Genomic DNA, 17,942 nt, shown 5'->3' with positions numbered 1-17,942 from the left:
ATAACCAAGTTAGACCCCCAGCTGCAGACAGCTTCCATCATCTGCAAAGCCCCCTATCCCTTCCTGCACATGAGGAAGGAAGAAGAGATAAGGGCGGGACACTATCTGACACATAGCTGGAGAGCCTGTCCTTCCCACTTGATCATATATCCGGTTTCTTGAAAAAGAAAAGGGCACTTCCTATTTGCACCTGTGTTGGAGATTCCTGCCCATTCTCCAGCTTTATATAGAGAGCGAGTGGCCATCCTTTACCTCAAGCCACCTTCTAACATCCAACATGAATCCAGTGACGAAAATCGGCATAGCGCTCATCTTGACTTTATCTTTTCTCTGCTTCGTGGAGGGTAAGTGTCTGCAAAGGGGAGTGAGGGGAGGTCTTAGGGACACTAGTCTCTAAACCACTGTCCTCCTGTCTCACTCGGGCATTGCAGCTCAAATCTGAAGACTGAGGTTCTGGGCACTAGAGAGATCACATGTGATATACTAATCAACCAGAAAACAGGAAATGCAGACAAATAAGACAGCAATTTTTAGACCTTCAGTTTTTTGAGTTTTTAGTTATCGGTTTCCATTTAATTTCCTTTTCTCTTGAAACGCTGTTATGCTGTACTCTACACAACACTCTCCTCCCCTTCTTTCCTCTGGTCCATTTTTCTCCATGGATCTTGCAGGGATCTTCATTTACCCGATGACACTTGGGCTCTTCATGGCTTAATACTACTCTCAGATCCCCTTCCATTTTCAAGGCTCCAATTATAATCTGAAGCTGAAAATACCCAGCCTCCCTCCCCAGGGAGATCACTCCTCCAAGCTTCTGTCTTATCTCACTGAATGCACACCTCCCGTGAAAGTCAGCCTTGACACATAACTCTCCCTCATATTAAATGAAAATTAATGGCTAATACCTAACCTTTATACTTATTAAATGTACTAGAAGTACAATGGCATTTCTACTTTGTCTTCTTTAAGATACTAAGAAATGTTAAAGCATAAAACATTATAGAAAATGTACGGTTATTTTTTTAAAACCTACTAGAGAAAGACATTTCTAACTATACCTCAAAAACCTAGAGTTCTTAAAAGAAAAGAGCACATCAATTTGAAAGAGGCCAAGGAGGCCATATACGAGCATTTGGAGGGAAGAAAGGGAAGACAGAATTGATGTAATTGTGTTATGGTCTCAAAAATTAAAAATATAAGAAAGCAAAAATTTTAAATACTTCATAGCACAAAGGTCAATTCATGTCATGAACAACTGGCTAATGTCCCTATTACATAATGGATTCAAATACAAAAATGTAAATACACTAATAATCTAACAGAAAAATAAGTTAAAGAAATCAAAAATCACCATAGAGTAAATACAAATAGGGATTAAATATACAAAAATGTGCTCAATGTCATTCCTTATATACCGAGAGAAATAAAAATTAAAAGAACTTACCAGATAGACAACATTCAGAAACTGAATAACATGATACAGTGGTCTGGATATAGAGAGATAAGAACTGTCTAAAACTGATAGAAAGACTATATATAGTTTCATTATCTTTGGAGTACGTCTTGCAAATCTGTCAAAATAATTATTTTTAACTGGAAAATCTGCTTATGTGAAATTATTTAAAACATACAATCACATGCAATTGAAACTATACCAGAACAGCCTTACTATATTGTAATGAATAGTATTCAGGATTACTTCTTGCGGCAAGTCATATCAAAAAATAGAAATGAGTGTACATAAGGAACTGGTTAACTAAAGCACGCTACAAAGCTACAGTGGAGTATTTTGTACATAGCAAACTGTTCAGAAGAACTCAAAGGGCAGCATGTGTACCGCGGACAGCCATACCACTTGACTGTAAATGGGAACTCACTTCAAGTCTGATTGATTGACACCAAAATTCATGAACGCTCAAGTCCCTGACATAAAACATTTGGACCATGTTTGCAACTAACCTGTGCACATCTACCTGTTTGCCTTAAATTGTCATTACTTAGAAGTGGATGGACTCTTGGATCATACAAAGACAATCGGATTTGTCATTTGGGATTGCTAGAAACATTTGTAAGGGTAGTTTCTGTGGCAAGGGGAGAATGGAATACAAACCCATGTCACAAAATTAGCATCCTCACAATCAGATGCGAGTCAAAGCCTCCTCAGCTCCATAAAGGTTCTCACTGAATAATTTTCAAATGTCTGAGATGAAAAGTTAAAATAACATACTCCATTTTTTTCCTCCATCGACACTGCTCTTAAGGCTTAAAGCTAAACTTGTCATAGCTTCTGATGTCACCTCAGTGCCCTGCCTCTCCTGCCCTGCCACTACCTGGCACAGAGATTCCTTGATCATTTCTCAGCTCGTAGTAACACTTGGTGATACTTATTCCTTGAAAAGAGAGAAAGTCAGGCTAAGCAGACAATGTGACCTGGGTGTGCTCTGAACATTCCATTGTTAGTCTGTCCTCTGTGCCCTCCAACACACAATGACCCAGATCTAACCTACATGTCCGTATCTCCAGTAGTCAACTCAAGTCCTGCCTTCTCTGCCCAATGAAATCTGTCTGTAATACTCAAACTACATTTGTATACACACACACATGCCACACAACACACACATGCACACATACATATCCTTTGATTCTCTGTTTTGATTTCATTTTCAAATATAAGTAGGCAGAAACTAGATAATATAAATAGTGTGGTTATTGTGTTAATCCATCCTCTACCTTAATTCACAGAGCTAGGCTGAATACCAGCTGAAGGAGTAAACAGACAGCACAGTCTATGTGTAACACTGAAGCCTCTCTTTGATCTTGTAATCAATCAACTGTTCCCATAGCCCCACAGTTCATCCTAAAATCCTACTCTCTCCTTGTCCAACAAATACAGGTCTGATCTGTCATGAGTGTAAAAAGTCAAAAGATTCAAGATGTATTGAGAAAGCAGGAAGATGCACGGTTCCAGATGATGGATCGTGTTTTACCTACTCACAATTTTATGGTAAGCGAGGGTCGATATAGACTCCAAAATTGCCTTCAAATGACTATTCCTCCTCCTAGTGCCTGGGGTAAAGAATGTAACAGTGTCTATCCCTGCTAAGTGGTAAGGCAGTGAATACATCTGAGAAGGGAGGAAAAGAAAACTTTCACATTGACCAGTGAGAGGCTTGGCATCCAGATCAACAGGGAGTGTGACCTCCCAGGGAGATGAGGAAGGGGATCTAGTGTGAAGGGGTTTTCCTCTTGGTGGTGACTTTTAGAAAGTTGTATTATAATGAATTCCTCCAGCATGTATAATGGGCTTCTCTATTTTTAGATTCAAACCATGAATTCTCTAGGCACGGGTGCGAGAGTGCATGCCAGGATGAACTACAAATTTCTGGAAAGACAGTGAGTTACAAAATGTGCTGTCAAAAAAACTTGTGCAATAGTTACTAGACAGAGAAGAATCTCTTGAAGAAGATCATCTTCTGTTCAAGATCCAAACTTACGAATGAAGCAAGATGAGGAACGTGCTTTCCTACTCTTTCCACACTCGCCTGAGATCCATGAGATAGCAACAGAAGCTATGTCCTCATTTCACTGAAAGACTTCTTGACCACACGATTAGAACACTGGGGGAGGGGGCAATCACAGGCTTTCCATGTTATTTTCATTTTTTCCAGTTTGTAGTATCTAAGCCTTGTTATAGTGTCCCAAGGAATTTTTATTTTAATCTCTAGAATCTATGAATGCTGAAGCTCTAAGTGGCAAAATACACACTGGAGATATAAATAAGGATCTCAAGATGGAAGGTGATTTTGGATTCTCAGGGTGGGTCCTAGTTGCAAATACAAATGTCCTTATGAAACGTGGGGGAGGGAGAAAGAGAGGGCGTGAACTGACTACAGAAGAGGAAATGACTGTGTACTGGTGACTCAGTGATTGGAGTGATGTCCCTTGAAGAGGGATCAAACGGTCATGAGCCAAGAGGTATAAAAGGCCACTAGAAGCTGAGAAGTGAAATGAAATTAATTTTTCTCAGTGCCTCCCGCCAGCTGCTACTTGATTTTATCCCTGTGAGATTTATTTCTGAATTCAGAATTCTACAAATTGAATAAATGTGTGTTGTTTCAAGCATTTAAGATTGTAGTCTTATATCAGTGATGGAAAACCCCAATGCTTGGGTAGGAATTAAATGTATTGGCAATCCTGACCCCTAACTGGGATGGGGTGGGCAAACTAGAATCCTTTGTTTCAGACTCAGGGTGTCCTTTGAAAGGAAAGGAATGTGCAGTAAGCGCTCTGAGTGAGTGAACTGTTAGTGAGTGAAAGCTCCACCTCACGTGCTGCAGGCAACCCTGCAGATGTGACTTGGAAGCTAGTGGTCCCTTCCAGTCTCACCTTTTATAAAACATAGCTTTTTTTATTTAAATTATATTATTTTCTTACATTCCAGTCTTCGACATCCCCTGTTCCCCTCCCACAGCTCTACATACCATTTCTCGTCCCTCTTGCCTCCATGAGGGTCCTCCCACACACACAACAGGTCTCCCCTTTCCCTGGGGCCTCAAGACTCTCTAGGATTCAGTACATCTTCTCCCACTGAGGCCAGACCAGGGCACCAAAGCCTTACCCTGCCACTTTCTAAAGCAATCAAATATGTGTTCTAACAGATGAATTTACAGTTTCTCACCAATTCATTGACTGACTGTACCTTTCTACCTATCCTGAGTGTTAGTTTCTGGGCATAGTTCTGCTTTGGTTTTGAAATGGTTGTGTCTGTATATTCAAGTCCCCAGTTTACTGTGGGAAGTCACTTACAATATGCTGTTGAGTAAAAATGTCCATTATTATTTTTCTCCATAGAGTAAACTTATCTGATATGTTTTGCTATAAAAGTTAAGATACTATCTTATAATATATTGAAAAAGAAAAGTTCACTGCTGTCTACTAATCTCTCTCACACAAAATTTCTGTACCCTCAATCATTGGGCTACCTACAGTAAGTAAGCTAGAAGGGCATGAGAGCAGCTGAGGTGAACCAGAAGGGAACAAAGCATAGCCACGTGGGATGGCCATGGAGATGTGCAGTGAAAAGTCAGGATGGAAACGAGGGGGATGGGTGATCAAGGCTCCAGCAACAGGCAAAGGGTCAAAAGCATCTGTGTTTGCAGGAGTCAGTGGCCTCAGACTTGGGACCCTAACAGCCATATCACGGTCACAGCATTACGGCTGCCACTATCCACCAACCACTTGAATGTGAGTCAATAGACATCAGAATGCCTCTCAATCAGGGAAAAGATCATGACCCCACCAGAAATCCCTCATAACCTCAGCATCAGTTCTATAACCATCATGGCAGGACAGTGGCAAAAGTCCCAGCACACCACTGACCTTACGATTTCACTGTAGAGGGAGATATTAGAAAAAGCAGCACGGCCCTACTAGCTCCTGGCCTCTGCCATGTTCACACTCTAAGTTCCCGCATTAAAGGTGGCAGAGGCCTGGGTGGTGGTCAATTAAAATTGTTAACCCAATTACCTAACCTTGATATTTATAGCTACCTTAGACTTCTAGAGACACTCGGACATCCAAGGACATCTTCTCTCCTCTCCTCCTTCACCTTCTTCCCCTTTTCTCCTCCTCCTCCCAACTCCTAGCTCCGCCTACCTCTTCTCTATCCAATGACAGAGTCTTGCCACACTTCCTGGAACAGAAGATCATGGAGAAGAGAGGAAGATGACACATGGACCAGCTCTGACACAACAGAGTCATTGACACCACTGCTGCTGCCATAGCCACCTAGAGCCAAACAGTGGACAGAGCTTAGTGACTCTTGCAGAAGAATAGGAGGAAGGATTGTGCGCCCGCAAGGAGATAGGAACTCCACACAAAGACCAACAGAGTCAACTAACTTGCACCCTTGGGGCTCTCAGAGTCTGAAGCACCAACCAAAGAATATACACAGGCTGGACCTAGGCCTTCTGCACGTATGTGGCAGATGTGCAGCTTGGTCTTCCTGTGGGTCCCAATCAACTGGAACCGTTGCTATCCCCAAAGCTGTTGCCTACATGTGGAATATGTTCTTCTAGCTGGAGTGTTTTGTCTGGCCTCAGTGCAAGAGGAAGTGTCTAGCTCTGCAGACTTGAAGTACAAGGGTAGAGCCGATACCCAGGGGGGCCCTACCCACTTAGAGGAAAAGGGGAAGGGAATGCAGGAAGGGTTGCAGCAGGGAGTGACTGGGAGCAGGCAGTAAGAAAGATGTAAAGTGAATAAGTAAAAAAATAAATTTAATTTAAAAATGAGAGGGACTAGGAATTTATGTATTACTTCCTGAGTGACTGGCTTGCCAACTGATACTGGTGTATGCTGGGGTTCAGCCCTCACCTGCTGAGAGTTCCAGTTCTTTGTGTCCCAGAATGAGGAACTAAGCAGAGATGTGGACAGTAGCAAGGACAGCAACACTTTATTAACAAAGTATCCAGTCTCTCAAGGGGACAAAGGAAACCAGAGCTGGGAGGAAGGATAGAAGCTCAAATGTCCCATGCCCAGATGTGTTAGGAGCTGCGTTCACCATTGCAACATGGCGCTGGTTTCCTGCTTCCTGGTTCTTCTTGAGAGCCCTGCTTGAATGTGTGCCTGCGCAAGGCTCGAAAACCAGTATGCTAAATTGGCAATATCATAAGAGCCAATGAGTGTGTGGCACGTCTCCTAGGGCTCTATATAAGCCACAGGTTTTTCGGGCTTGGCGTCCCTCGCTTCACTGCCATCTAAAGAGCTGTACAATAAATTGCTGTCAGAAGAATCCTGAGTGTGGCGTTCTCCTTATCGGCGAGGCTGAGCGCCGCAAACTGGTGCCGGAAAACCCGGGAATGAAGCCGAATGTCTCGGTGTTTTATCCAGTTTCGAGGGATCCTGTTGGCTCAACAGAGGGTTCAGAACTGACAGCGTGAGAAGTCTAGACGCTTTTTTGCAAGGTATGGTGGATCCTGTCTATTTTGCTATTGCTATCCTTGTTTGGGCTGTGGTAGTTCTTGTGCTCTGCTTCTGTTTTAACTATCATACACAAGGACTTGCCCTCCGGGTAAGAGAGGGACAAAGAGCTTTAGCAGAACACCAGGATAGCCTATCAGAAGCAGAAAAGGATAAGAGCGCTAAAAATAAAATAAAGAAAAAGGAAAAGAAAAAAGAGGAAATTAAGAAAGGAGTAGCTACAAAAAAGGAACATAAAAAACAGGAAGAGCCTAAGAGAAAACTATATCCTGTGTTAACTGAGTTTCAGAATTTAAGAATTAATGACTTTGCCTCTGAGGAGACGTCCTCAGGGGATGAAGAAGATACAGAGGATATCGACACCTCATCCTCTGATAGTGTGTTAGATCTTGAGGAACAGGCAGAGTTAGATAAAGAAGCAGCCCGTTATGAGTCTGAAAGATACGGGCTGGATTCGCCTTATGCACCGGGGTATGCCCCATCTGCCCCACCATTGGAGGAAGTAGTTAGAGTTAAAAAGAAAAAACCAAAAGAAAGACAGGAAAGACTGTAGTCCAATTCTCTTATTACAGCTAAGGAAAGAGAAAAGATAAGAGTACAACTAATTTTTGAACAATGTACTAGAGAATGCAGAAATGCTATTACACCTTGGAAAGGGAAAGGATTAAATGCATGGATGAAGGCTTGTAGAGAAATAAGAGGACCTCTGTCTAATGCCGGATTGGCAGCTGCTGTTTTAGCGGCTCAGAGGGCCTCTAATGTTAAATGTTTCAGGTGTGGAAAACTGGGACAATGTAGAGCACCTGGCACTACTAGTACATGTTATTACTCACTGCCTTGAAGCCTGGGCTGCTTGGGGCAAGCCCCTTCAGCTGATCTATCTCCTTAGCCCTATTTACCTTAAATTTTTTAAATCTGGATTCTGATGGGCAATCTGCTGCTGACAGACATGTGGCTCCAAGTCCTCAAAAAGAATATGTTAAATGGAAAGATGTCTTAACTAACCAATGGAAGGGCCCGGATCCAGTTTTGGTGAGATCCAGGGGAGCTGTTTGTGTTTTTCCACAGGATCAAGAAAATCCAATCTGGATACCAAGCAGACTGACCAGAACTGTGAAAGAGGACTCACCAACCCCTGAAGACAAATTTAGTGGGGGCTGCTACCAGTTTATCAGCCTTTGCAACTCTAGGAAATTGGTCACAACAGGCTGAGGAGCTACAAGAAGAACTCCTGCTCAAGTTTGCTGTTTTGAATGGGACCAGAATAAACCAGATTGATGTTAGAGACTTCACTTCCTGGCTCACGTCCACCTTCTCCTTTTTTAAGGAGTGGATGGGGGTGGGAATGTATGGCTGTATGATCTTTGGGGAAGTGCTGATCACACTCTGGTTGCTCTGCAAATTTAAAAAACAACATCATAGAGATAAAGTACTTATCACTCAAGCACTGCTTGCCTCAGAGCAGGGAACATCCCCTCAAGCTTGGTTAAATATGCTTAAACAATGAGACACTATCATTCAATGGGATACCCTGAGGGCTCGTGTTCCCATTGCACCAGGAATCCTGAGGGTAGTCCTCCACACTTCCCAGGGCTCGGGTTCCCATTGCACGGGACATAAGTGTGGAGGGTCTCAATACTGTTTAACTGCCTTGAACGCCTTACTGGTAGAACGGTGGGCTTGATCGGCGAAATAACAGTTGGAAAATTGTTGTAGCAATTTAATAAAGGGGGAGATGTTAGGAGCCGTGTTCGCCATTGCAACATGGCGCCGGTTTCCTGCTTCCTGGTTCTTCTTGAGAGCCTTGCTTGAATGTGCCCCTGCGCAAGGCGCGAAAACCAGTATGCTAATTTGGCAATATCATAAGAGCCAATGAGTGTGCGGTACGTCTCCTAGGGCTCTATATAAGCCACAGGTTTTTCGGGCTTGGCGTCCCTCGCTTCACTGCCATCTAAAGAGCTGTACAATAAATTGCTGTAAGAAGAATCCTGAGTGTGGCGTTCTCCTTATCGGCGAGGCTGCGCGCCGCACAGATGATTTGGACATTTAAAGGATACTTGCATAACCCAGGCTTTTTGCACATGCTCTGTTACATGTTAACTTTGGGAGGACATCATCTTCTCTGCCAACTGTTTTATTCCCTGTGTTAATTTGTAACCTTTGTGTAAAACAGTTTGAACCTCACCCCCTCACCCTACTCTCCTGCTTCTCAAGACTCTCAGGAAAATGCTTCTTCCCCTTATAGCCTTAACCTCCATTCGTAGGTTTTAGTGTCTGTTCTCTGCCACTTTGTAGTGACTTAAGAAACAAACTGTTTCTTCAGGAGGAAATTAGACAAAAAGGTCCTATGGGAGAATGAAGACCATGTTAAAGAGTTTCCCCATATTTGGGAGGAATCACAAACTTTCACTACCAATCTAGAAATGAGATAGTAGACTAGAGGTTTAATTTAAGCCTCAGTGGTCAATTCAGAAAATTGCCAGTCAAGGAGGCCCATGCAGGAAGAACAGACCCTATACAAACCCGTTCCAGTTATAATTAATATGATAAAGACTATATTGTAAAAAGTTAACAGTGTGGAAAATTAACAGTCATTCATTATCATTTTTGGCTTCCTGTGATATGGGAATACTAGGGTACCTTTGAGAGCAATGGAACCTTTCTTGAGTCTTGAGTTGGCTCAGCCCAGTGAGCTAGAGTCCTGAGACATCCGTGTTCTTCACTTACAAATTTGAAGAACGAAATCCTCACACCAGACAGAGTGAATTTTGCAAAGAGGTAGTTTATTACAGAAAGGAAAAAGGCAGACTTCCTGAACAGCAGGAGCAGTGCCCTGGAGGAGGAGACCATGAGCCTCACTGTCTTGGGATTAACAAGGTTTGCCAGAGGGAGGAATGGGGTGAGGGTGAGCCAGCCAGTCCAGTTTTATTCAGTTGCCCAGGCGCTTATGAGTTTCACTCATATAGTCAATACGGTTTCCAGGGAAGGAGTACTCCTTTACAGGGCAAGTGACAACTATGATCTAGGCACTCTCTGCTTTCTGCCACCCCTGGCTTCTGTCTTTGATAAAATCAGAGAGGTTTTGGCTTTAAAACTTTCCACACACTCCTGGACTCCAGCAAGTGTAAGGCTGCCCACAAGCTCAAAGACATGGCCAGTTTGGGCCAAAACATTCTCTGCATTTTAGGGTCCTTTTACCCTAAACCAGTCTGGTCAACTTCAGGCTCCAGATCTCAAGACTATGAAGACCACAGCCAATGAACTTGAGCTCTCAAACTAAGCCTTGTGGGACTGACTCCCCTTAGGCATGAATAATCACCAACTTTTGCTGGAGGAGAAAGCCTGTCCCTGCAGCCCAGCACACCTGGACTTTGCTAGCTTCCCTGTAGAAGGGCTAGCTGTCAGACCTGTGCTTGCAGCCCTTTCTAGCTTTGCTCCACACAAGGCATCTGGGTCCAAATGAACAGATACTTCTTGCTGCTCTTCTCTCTCTTCTGTCTCATAGTGGGTGAGTTCCAGAGGATCCTCCCTAAGGAGTGACCTTCAGTGGTGGGATCAAGGGAACTGGAGGGAATTTCCATGTGCAGAACCACGTCCATGTGGGCTGAGCTTTGATCACATTTTGGAGGGAAAGAAGGGAGATGGCCTTCAAAATGTTCTGCCTTCTGTTACATCTTCTTTGGCTTTTCTAGCATGCCACCACATCCATCTGGGAATATAGGCCTTTATTTTGTTACCCTTTCTGCCATGCCAAATCTCATAATCTACATGCATAGAAAATCTTCCCTTAAGATATCCATTCTCTTCACAAATCTGTGTTGCTGCAAAAGCTGGTCATTCGATAATTTTGAAATTGGTTTTAGTCCTAGACATTGAATTCTGCTACCCAATTCAAGGACGTTGTTACAAGCTGTTTAGAAGAAGAAATTCTATACTCCCTGAAGTCAGATTTTTCCAAACGACTCCAGTCACTTTCCTAAATACTCCAATTTGACAAGCTGAGACAAAAACTTCTTCAAGATTTCTATGATCAGGTTACACTGTATTAAGTCAAATACAATTCAAAACAACATAACCCCAATAAGATGGTCAATAAATGATACATTGTAATCTTAGCATCATAGAGAGATTTTTAACGTGTGTGTGTGTGTGTATGTGTGTGTGTTTGTGTGTGTGTGTGTGTGTGCATGCATGTGTATACATTGTACATGTAATACCACACATGAGACCAGAGAATAACTTTTAGAAATAATTTCTCTCCTTCCACTCTTAAGTTCAAACTCGGGTCAGTCCATCTTGAGAGTAAATTCAGCTGCTAAGTCAAGTGACCCATCTCTGGAAACAGGTTGTTTCGTTTTCTTTTGTTTTGAACCTATATTTCAATTATTCACTCTTCCAGAACCTCCTGAAGGTATTACTTACTCATTGATCATTTTTTTTAACTAGATGAATAAACTATATAGAGGTCAAATCTTTACACAAAGTAGGGGCTGGAGAGTTAGCTGCCCAAGAATGAGGACCTGATTTCGACCCCCAGAACTCATGTAAACAAACCTAGATGTTGTGATGCGTGCTTATAAATCTCAGTGCTAGGGAGCAGAGACAGGCAGATCTTTGGAGCTTACTGGGCAGACAACTCAGCAAAACAGGTGAGCACCAAACCAGTGACAGAAAGTTATCCAGAACATAAAGGCTAAGATTGAGCCCAGAATCCTTTGACTTGCTCAATGGCCTTTCATTTTCCATCACTAAAGGCAAAAGAGTTGATGAAAGGCTCAACTGTCACTTCCTAAACCCTCAACCATCAGCTAGCTCTTTGTCTGCCTACCCTCCCTTGGAAGGTCCCTTCACCCAGCTCTGCCATCTCTCTCCAAATTCCAAATCCATGTCCTCATGCCAAGCTGTGTGCTCTCTCCAGAAGCCGCATCACTGAAATGTGTAACATGCCACCTCCGCACACAGTCAGACCACTGCAGAAGAGGCTTTGGTGTTTGCCTTGCTCAGAAGCATGAAGTGTGCATGAGCTTAAGGATCTACTCAAGTAAGTTTCAGGGTTGGGTGCAGTCATGAGAAGCTTGGGCAGATTCTTGGAAAAGGGCAGCAGCAGAACTTCATCTCGGACCCAAGCCACAGTTCCCTCAGCATGGAGGGTACCATCTATGAGACAGGCAGAAGAAATGAGGCAGGATGAAAACAGCCAAATGGATTTTTGTTTTGAAGATACCAAAGCCCTGTTTCTCTCACTTTCTAGCAGGAGAAGGAATGAAGCAGATGTATAGATTCGAGTTGTCAGGGGTCACAGGCTAACAAGCCCACCCTATAGCTTTCCAGCAATTTCTGGATGGGTGGTCTTGGGAAGGAGAAGCTGGGAAGCCATCCATAAACCTGTCTGGTTAAGGCAGTGGGTGGTCTGCCTTGCAGACTGAGATCACAGCCTTATGTCTGGTTCTTTCTTTTTGTAGATGGCACTCTCCAGATATCATACATGGTGTGTCAGAGATTCTGCAAGAATTTGACATACAATCTCAACAATCGGACTTATGTTCATAAATGTTGCAACTATGACTTTTGTAACTTCAGACCCTAAGATACTCCCCCAACCTCATTCTAGAAGGTCCCAGATGTTTTTCTTCTTTCACACTCTGCTTAGCCTGCCTTTCCACTCCATATGCATCAAGGACGCCCCTGCTCCATCTCCATCATTCTTCCTGCTTCCTTCACCTTGGACCTTAAGCTGAGCAGGCGATGATGGTTTTAAACAATAGATTTCTCCTAGTACTACAATTGGCATCTTTATCCACTAAAGGACCTGTCTAAAGAGACTCTGAACAGTAAGTAAGATGTGAAAAGGAATGATCCTCACACTCTTCATTAACTTAGATAGTTGAGGTAGACCAGAAAGACTTCAGTGGAAAATTCACAAATATTTTTAACTGAACCATGAAGCACCACATGGATAAGCAAAAATAGGATAAAATGGAGGTAAACACTGAAGGTTTTGCTCTGTGAATGCAAAGTTGTTTCCTTTGCTTTCCATTTCAGACTCAGTCATTCTGATTTTCTTGGCAACTAAAGTACATGCTCACACTTGTTCACAGGGCATAGTAAACACAAGACTCCACACCTCTGTGGCAGTCCCGGATTAAATAAGGCCATGAATATTCTTCTACAGATATATGTCAATAGCATATTTTATCACACTTAGTCTCTTTCTTTTCCTAAGCTTTCTCCATCCCTTTCATCCTTTGCCAACCATCTCTTCACCTTCCATTGCTACATGCACTCTCCCATTAAATTTGGGCTGTCCTTCAAATCTTTTCCCAATATGTCCCATGGCCCATGAGCTGTATAACCCAGAGCAGACAGTCTTTAAGAGTTCCTCTTTTGTGGTATAAATCGGTCATACTCGGAGACAGCTTTTTCCTTCCCAGGGTATCTCCCATGAGCCTTAGGTCAACATGTAGAACACATAATTGACCTAGTACTGCTATTAATAAAAAAAAAAAAAAAAACCCTGTCCATTTAATGTGTGTACAAATGTGTCTTCTCTAAAGCCCTGAAAATAAAAAGTCACCGATTAGAGAGCCTGAAGATATACAGCCATACACTCTGGATGGGAACTGCCAACACAAAGTAGTCATGGAAACAGGGGAGCTGAATGCAGAGATGCAAAGAAACTCAGACATACAGAAGATCAGACAACGAAGAGCTCAATGGTGGCTTGCTGGTAACCCTACCCTTTTGGTAAGTAAGAGGGTAACATATATGGTGGCCCTGAGACAGAAGTCAAGCATCTTCTTGGCCATGCACTTTTCCCATGATAGAACTGAGGACACTAAGTCTCATATGAATGGATACTCCCCACAGGCTCCTCCTTTGCAAAATGTGTGTAGTGCTGGGCAGGATTAGAAAGCACTGAGATGAGTCCTTTGGTGACAGCTCTCAGTTCTCTGAATCCTCTACAATCAACACACTTGGGACATCCTTTACTTAGACATTAGTTATTCCAATATGTCCAATCTGGAGCAAGTGAGATCCATCCTGGCCCACATGCTGCAAAGCTAATGTTTGTCAGGAGCGGTTCCTGATCTGCAAAGAATGGTGGAACTTAATGTAATTGAAGCACTGTTGAACAGATGAGATTTGAGCACACAGTGGCCCTTTGAGCAGACTCTAATTTCAACTCATCATACCTACCACCTGCAAGGGTCCAATATTAGAAAACTCAGACAGAAAAGTTATTCATTTTTCAGTGAGATATCCAAAGGGTTCAACTGTTTTAAGTATGAAATATCCCTGTAAGTCAGTTAGGAAATAACTCTCAAACATATACACACATGGTAGAACATATATGCACATGGGAGGTCTTTGTACCCACAGATAAGCCCTAGAGAAACAGGAATGTTAAACATATAACATTGTGTAGGGAAAATTTTAGAAGCTGTGGTGGGTCCCACATTCAGGAGGAATCCTATGGTTCCAGCGGCCTGGAGGCCTTGGCGGCAGCAGGCCCCAATAACACGAGGAAGTCCTTGGTTCCAGAAAGGTTTATTGTCATGGCGGATGATAGATGGATCTAGGCGTACCCCCCAGAACTCAGGGCAAGTCCCGAGTTATAAAGGGAGGGCAAAGGGGGAGGTTTGGGGGAGGATCTGGGGGAGGCATGTTTAATTTGCTCTGCCCTCTGGCCTTCATTAGTATGTAAATCCCTAGGGCCTGTGGCCTATAGCCTGGCCTATGTAACTGAACAATGTAATTCTATGGAGACCGTGACTGCTTTTCAGGATCCTGGGTTCTGGGAGGTGCCAAACTCCTGCCGGTTCTCACGCAGAATCCCACCCAGAATCTACAGAGTCTTGGGGTTCTAGGCACCTGCTCCATCATGCCCCAGGATACCCTTATGCAGTCCCACATCTCCTCCCCTTTACTTTTTTAAAAAAGGGGGGTCACTGTGAAAATTTTGGATGAGGAAGCCGAAAGAAAGCACTATGTAGGCCAGAGGTATTAGCATAATCAGCTCACAGGGTAAGGGGAGTTGGGTGGGGGGGAGGGAAGGTAAGGGATAATTGAATCAATTAAATATATATGTATATATATATATATATATACAAATATATATATATAGTACAATTTGAGAGTAATGACATCTGATTAATCTAAATAGACATTATGATTTCTTTACTAACACGTCACTTTAACTTTAGCTATTTGACTTTGGCAAAAGAGTTCATTTGTAGCTGGAAGTTCTGAATCTGTCCATACGACTCAGTGAGCATCTCTGGATCTTGGCATGCGTCTCTGGATCTCAGTGTTTCTCTGGAATCTGCAGTCAGGTGGTGTGGCTGTAGGACGACAGCATGGCATCCTAGGGAGGTTCCAGGAGGCTCTACAAGTCTCTGCTGGACTTGTGGGAGCACCTGTAGAATAATCATAACAGGGAAGTGGCATCCCAGCAGGGGGATGTCTGTAAAGGGTGTGTAGCAAGCATTAGGCTACTTGGGATCAGGTACTTCATGGTGTGTCATTGAGATCCTAGAAAGCAAAGGTGTTTGAGGAAATTTCAGTCTTAGAAGTCACCTTTGAGTCTGTTTTAACTGGCTGAGCAAGAAAATCATATTAATTATGTAGGCAGCAACAGTTTGTCTGTAAAAGGAAACTAGTTGTTAATTAAGAGCTGGAAGGTGGTGATCAGCATGTTGATTTAACCTGTGGAAGTAGATTTAGATGACTTTCAAACCTTGAAGAAATTTTAAAAGTTGAAAAAAAATGTTGAGAATATATCATGAGTGAAAAGGAGACATTTAAACAAAAAGCAAAAACTTGGGGGTTGAAAAGCACAAACACTGTTGTTCCAGGCATTCCTGTTAGGGGAAAAGGCATTAATGGCGGATTTAGAAGTAGTGGAGGAAAGGCCTGTTCTGCCATGTGGTGGTTCGGCTACCACGTGGTGGCTGGGTGTTCTAGCAGAGAGGCCAAGGAATTCCCCCTGTTGTTTTTCTTAGAGAAAAGAAAGGCCAACCCTGAAGAAAAGTTCAAAGCGAAAAACATAGAAGTTTGATAACAGAGTCAGAAGGAGTGAAAGGCTGTGTGAGACCGAGCCATGGCGGGGAGACACCTAGAGGCTAGCACCTAGAGTCAGCAGCTCGCTGGGGGAGGACAGGCAGTGGCAGTTTCTCTAAGCTCAGCCTGGAGCTCTCAGTTGTGAGAAAGAAACTGTAAGGTAAACAGAGGTGAAAGGGTGCAGATTGAGTCTCTGCTATCAGGCAAGCCAGTTGGGCTATAGCAGGCCGCAAATGACTTAGAAGGTGAAGTGAGGGAGGGGGTAAACAGGGAGCCAGCCCTGTTGTTACAGACGATTCAGCTGGGCTGTAACTAGCCAGCGGCAAATGGCGGGGAGTGGGGAAATTTTAGCGCAAAAAGTTAACCCCTGGGGGAGGGGCAAACCTCTTGGCAGGCAGAGCGTGGGAGATTTTTTGGGGGGAGGGGTAAAGAATGGCGATTAAGGAGTCTCCGCCATTTTGTAGTGAACACATGGAGAAGAGGGAGAGAGAGATCTAGTCTTTTGAGCCAGGCAGGAGCTAGTGGTAGTTAAGATTCAGAGAGAAAACATTGGCCCGAAACGCATGGAGAGAGAAAGAGGGAGAAAGGATAGAGACCCGCCTAGTCTTAGGGACTAGGCTGGAGTTACTCACGGTTCCATGGAGAGGGTCTTGGTGGGCGCCAGTGGGGGGTACTCTTGGAGCTGGCTTTGTCTGAATCCTCTACCACCTGTAGGGAACGATGTAGGCCCATGCATGGGCAAGTGCAAGCGTGAAGCTCTGTTGCTTTGTGGGTCTGTGTGTCTGTCATGACGCAGTAGGTCAGCATGGCTGGAGCACACAGGATCTTGGCTGAGTTCATTCCCTGCAACACCAGGAGAGCACGGCGGGGCCCCGCCCAGCATGGGGAATTTTCACTCAGGTTCCATGGGGGTGTAGAGCTCTTGGACTGGGGAATCTCCAGGCCAGAAGTTGGCCGGAGACGGACTGGTCTCGAGTCCTTGGTTCTCAGGACCGAGACAGGGGCATGTGGGCTCACGTCGGACAACCCACTGCCAAGAAAAATGAAAGGGATTGGGGATCCCTGTGCTCTGAGGCAGTCAGGGACCAATTGGTCTCAAGCCCTTGGCTCTCAGGACTGAGACGGGGGCATGTGGGTTCACGTCGGATAACAGCCGAGAAAAGGAGAGGGATGGGGAAGAAGAAAGAAGCCCTAGCAGCACCTGTGGGAGAGACTGTACTTGCTTAGCAGACTCAGCAGCCTGGCCAGCTTGTTTGAAGATGTGGGTCCTCGTGGCTAGAACGCAGAGATCCTCCAAGTGAGAGATTAAGCAGCTGCAGCTTTAGTCAGCATGGGAGAAGCGCAGAATCTTCACTGAGTTGATTCCTCACAGCACCGGACAAGCAGGGCGGGAAGCTCGGCTGCGTTCTGTAGCAGACTGGGGTGGCCCGGTCCTTGAAGTCCATGGGTGTCTGTGCCCTACGTTGGGCGCCAAAATGTGGGGAAATTTTTAGAAGCCGCCACATTCGGGAGGAATCCTATGGTTCCAGCGGCCTGGAGGCCTTGGTGGCGGCAGGCCCCAATAACATGAGGAAGTCCTTGGTTCCAAAAAGCTTTATTGTCATGGCGGATGATAGATGGATCTAGGCGTACCCCCCAGAACTCAGGGCAAGTCCCGAGTTATAAAGGGAGGGCAAAGGGGGAGGATTGGGGGAGGATCTGGGGGAGGCATGTTTAATTTGCTCTGCCCTCTGGCCTTCATTAGTATGTAAATCCCTAGGGCCTGTGGCCTATAGCCTGGCCTATGTAACTGAACAATGTAATTCTATGGAGACCGTGACTGCTTTTCAGGATCCTGGGTTCTGGGAGGTGCCAAACTCCTGCCGGTTCTCATGCAGAATCCCGCCCAGAATCTGCAGAGTCTC

General features: G+C 44.2%; 2 protein-coding genes across 2 annotated transcripts; both read left to right on the top strand.

Moving 5' to 3' along the window:
- Positions 1–277: 277 nt before the first annotated feature.
- On the top strand, positions 278–3,441 carry Pate4 (prostate and testis expressed 4). The gene is made up of 3 exons (XM_028787462.1): positions 278–344; positions 2,894–3,004; positions 3,320–3,441. Exons 1-3 carry the CDS (start codon positions 278–280, stop codon positions 3,439–3,441), a joined length of 300 nt encoding a protein of 99 aa, XP_028643295.1.
- Positions 3,442–10,340: 6,899 nt separating this feature from the next.
- On the top strand, positions 10,341–13,479 carry Pate3 (prostate and testis expressed 3). The gene is made up of 3 exons (XM_028787463.1): positions 10,341–10,486; positions 11,897–12,019; positions 12,441–13,479. The coding sequence occupies exons 1-3, from the start codon at positions 10,438–10,440 to the stop codon at positions 12,563–12,565; spliced, it is 297 nt and encodes a 98-aa protein (XP_028643296.1). The 5' UTR covers positions 10,341–10,437; the 3' UTR covers positions 12,566–13,479.
- Positions 13,480–17,942: the final 4,463 nt, after the last annotated feature.

Source organism: Grammomys surdaster, unplaced genomic scaffold (genome assembly GCF_004785775.1).
Source record: "Grammomys surdaster isolate TR1022 unplaced genomic scaffold, NIH_TR_1.0 125651, whole genome shotgun sequence".
Taxonomy (NCBI): domain Eukaryota; kingdom Metazoa; phylum Chordata; class Mammalia; order Rodentia; family Muridae; genus Grammomys; species Grammomys surdaster.
This window is presented reverse-complemented; position numbering and strand designations above follow the sequence as displayed.

What these genes read in the sequence shown, in the direction of transcription:
- Pate4 (XM_028787462.1), top strand. Translation starts at nt 278, where the DNA reads ATGAATCCAGTGACGAAAATCGGCATAGCGCTCATCTTGACTTTATCT. An exon ending in TTTTCTCTGCTTCGTGGAGG is followed by an intron (nt 345 to 2,893) that starts GTAAGTGTCTGC and finishes CAACAAATACAG; the next exon opens with GTCTGATCTGTCATGAGTGT. An exon ending in TACCTACTCACAATTTTATG is followed by an intron (nt 3,005 to 3,319) that starts GTAAGCGAGGGT and finishes CTCTATTTTTAG; the next exon opens with ATTCAAACCATGAATTCTCT.
- Pate3 (XM_028787463.1), top strand. Translation starts at nt 10,438, where the DNA reads ATGAACAGATACTTCTTGCTGCTCTTCTCTCTCTTCTGTCTCATAGTG. An exon ending in TCTCTTCTGTCTCATAGTGG is followed by an intron (nt 10,487 to 11,896) that starts GTGAGTTCCAGA and finishes TGCTCTCTCCAG; the next exon opens with AAGCCGCATCACTGAAATGT. An exon ending in GAGCTTAAGGATCTACTCAA is followed by an intron (nt 12,020 to 12,440) that starts GTAAGTTTCAGG and finishes TTCTTTTTGTAG; the next exon opens with ATGGCACTCTCCAGATATCA.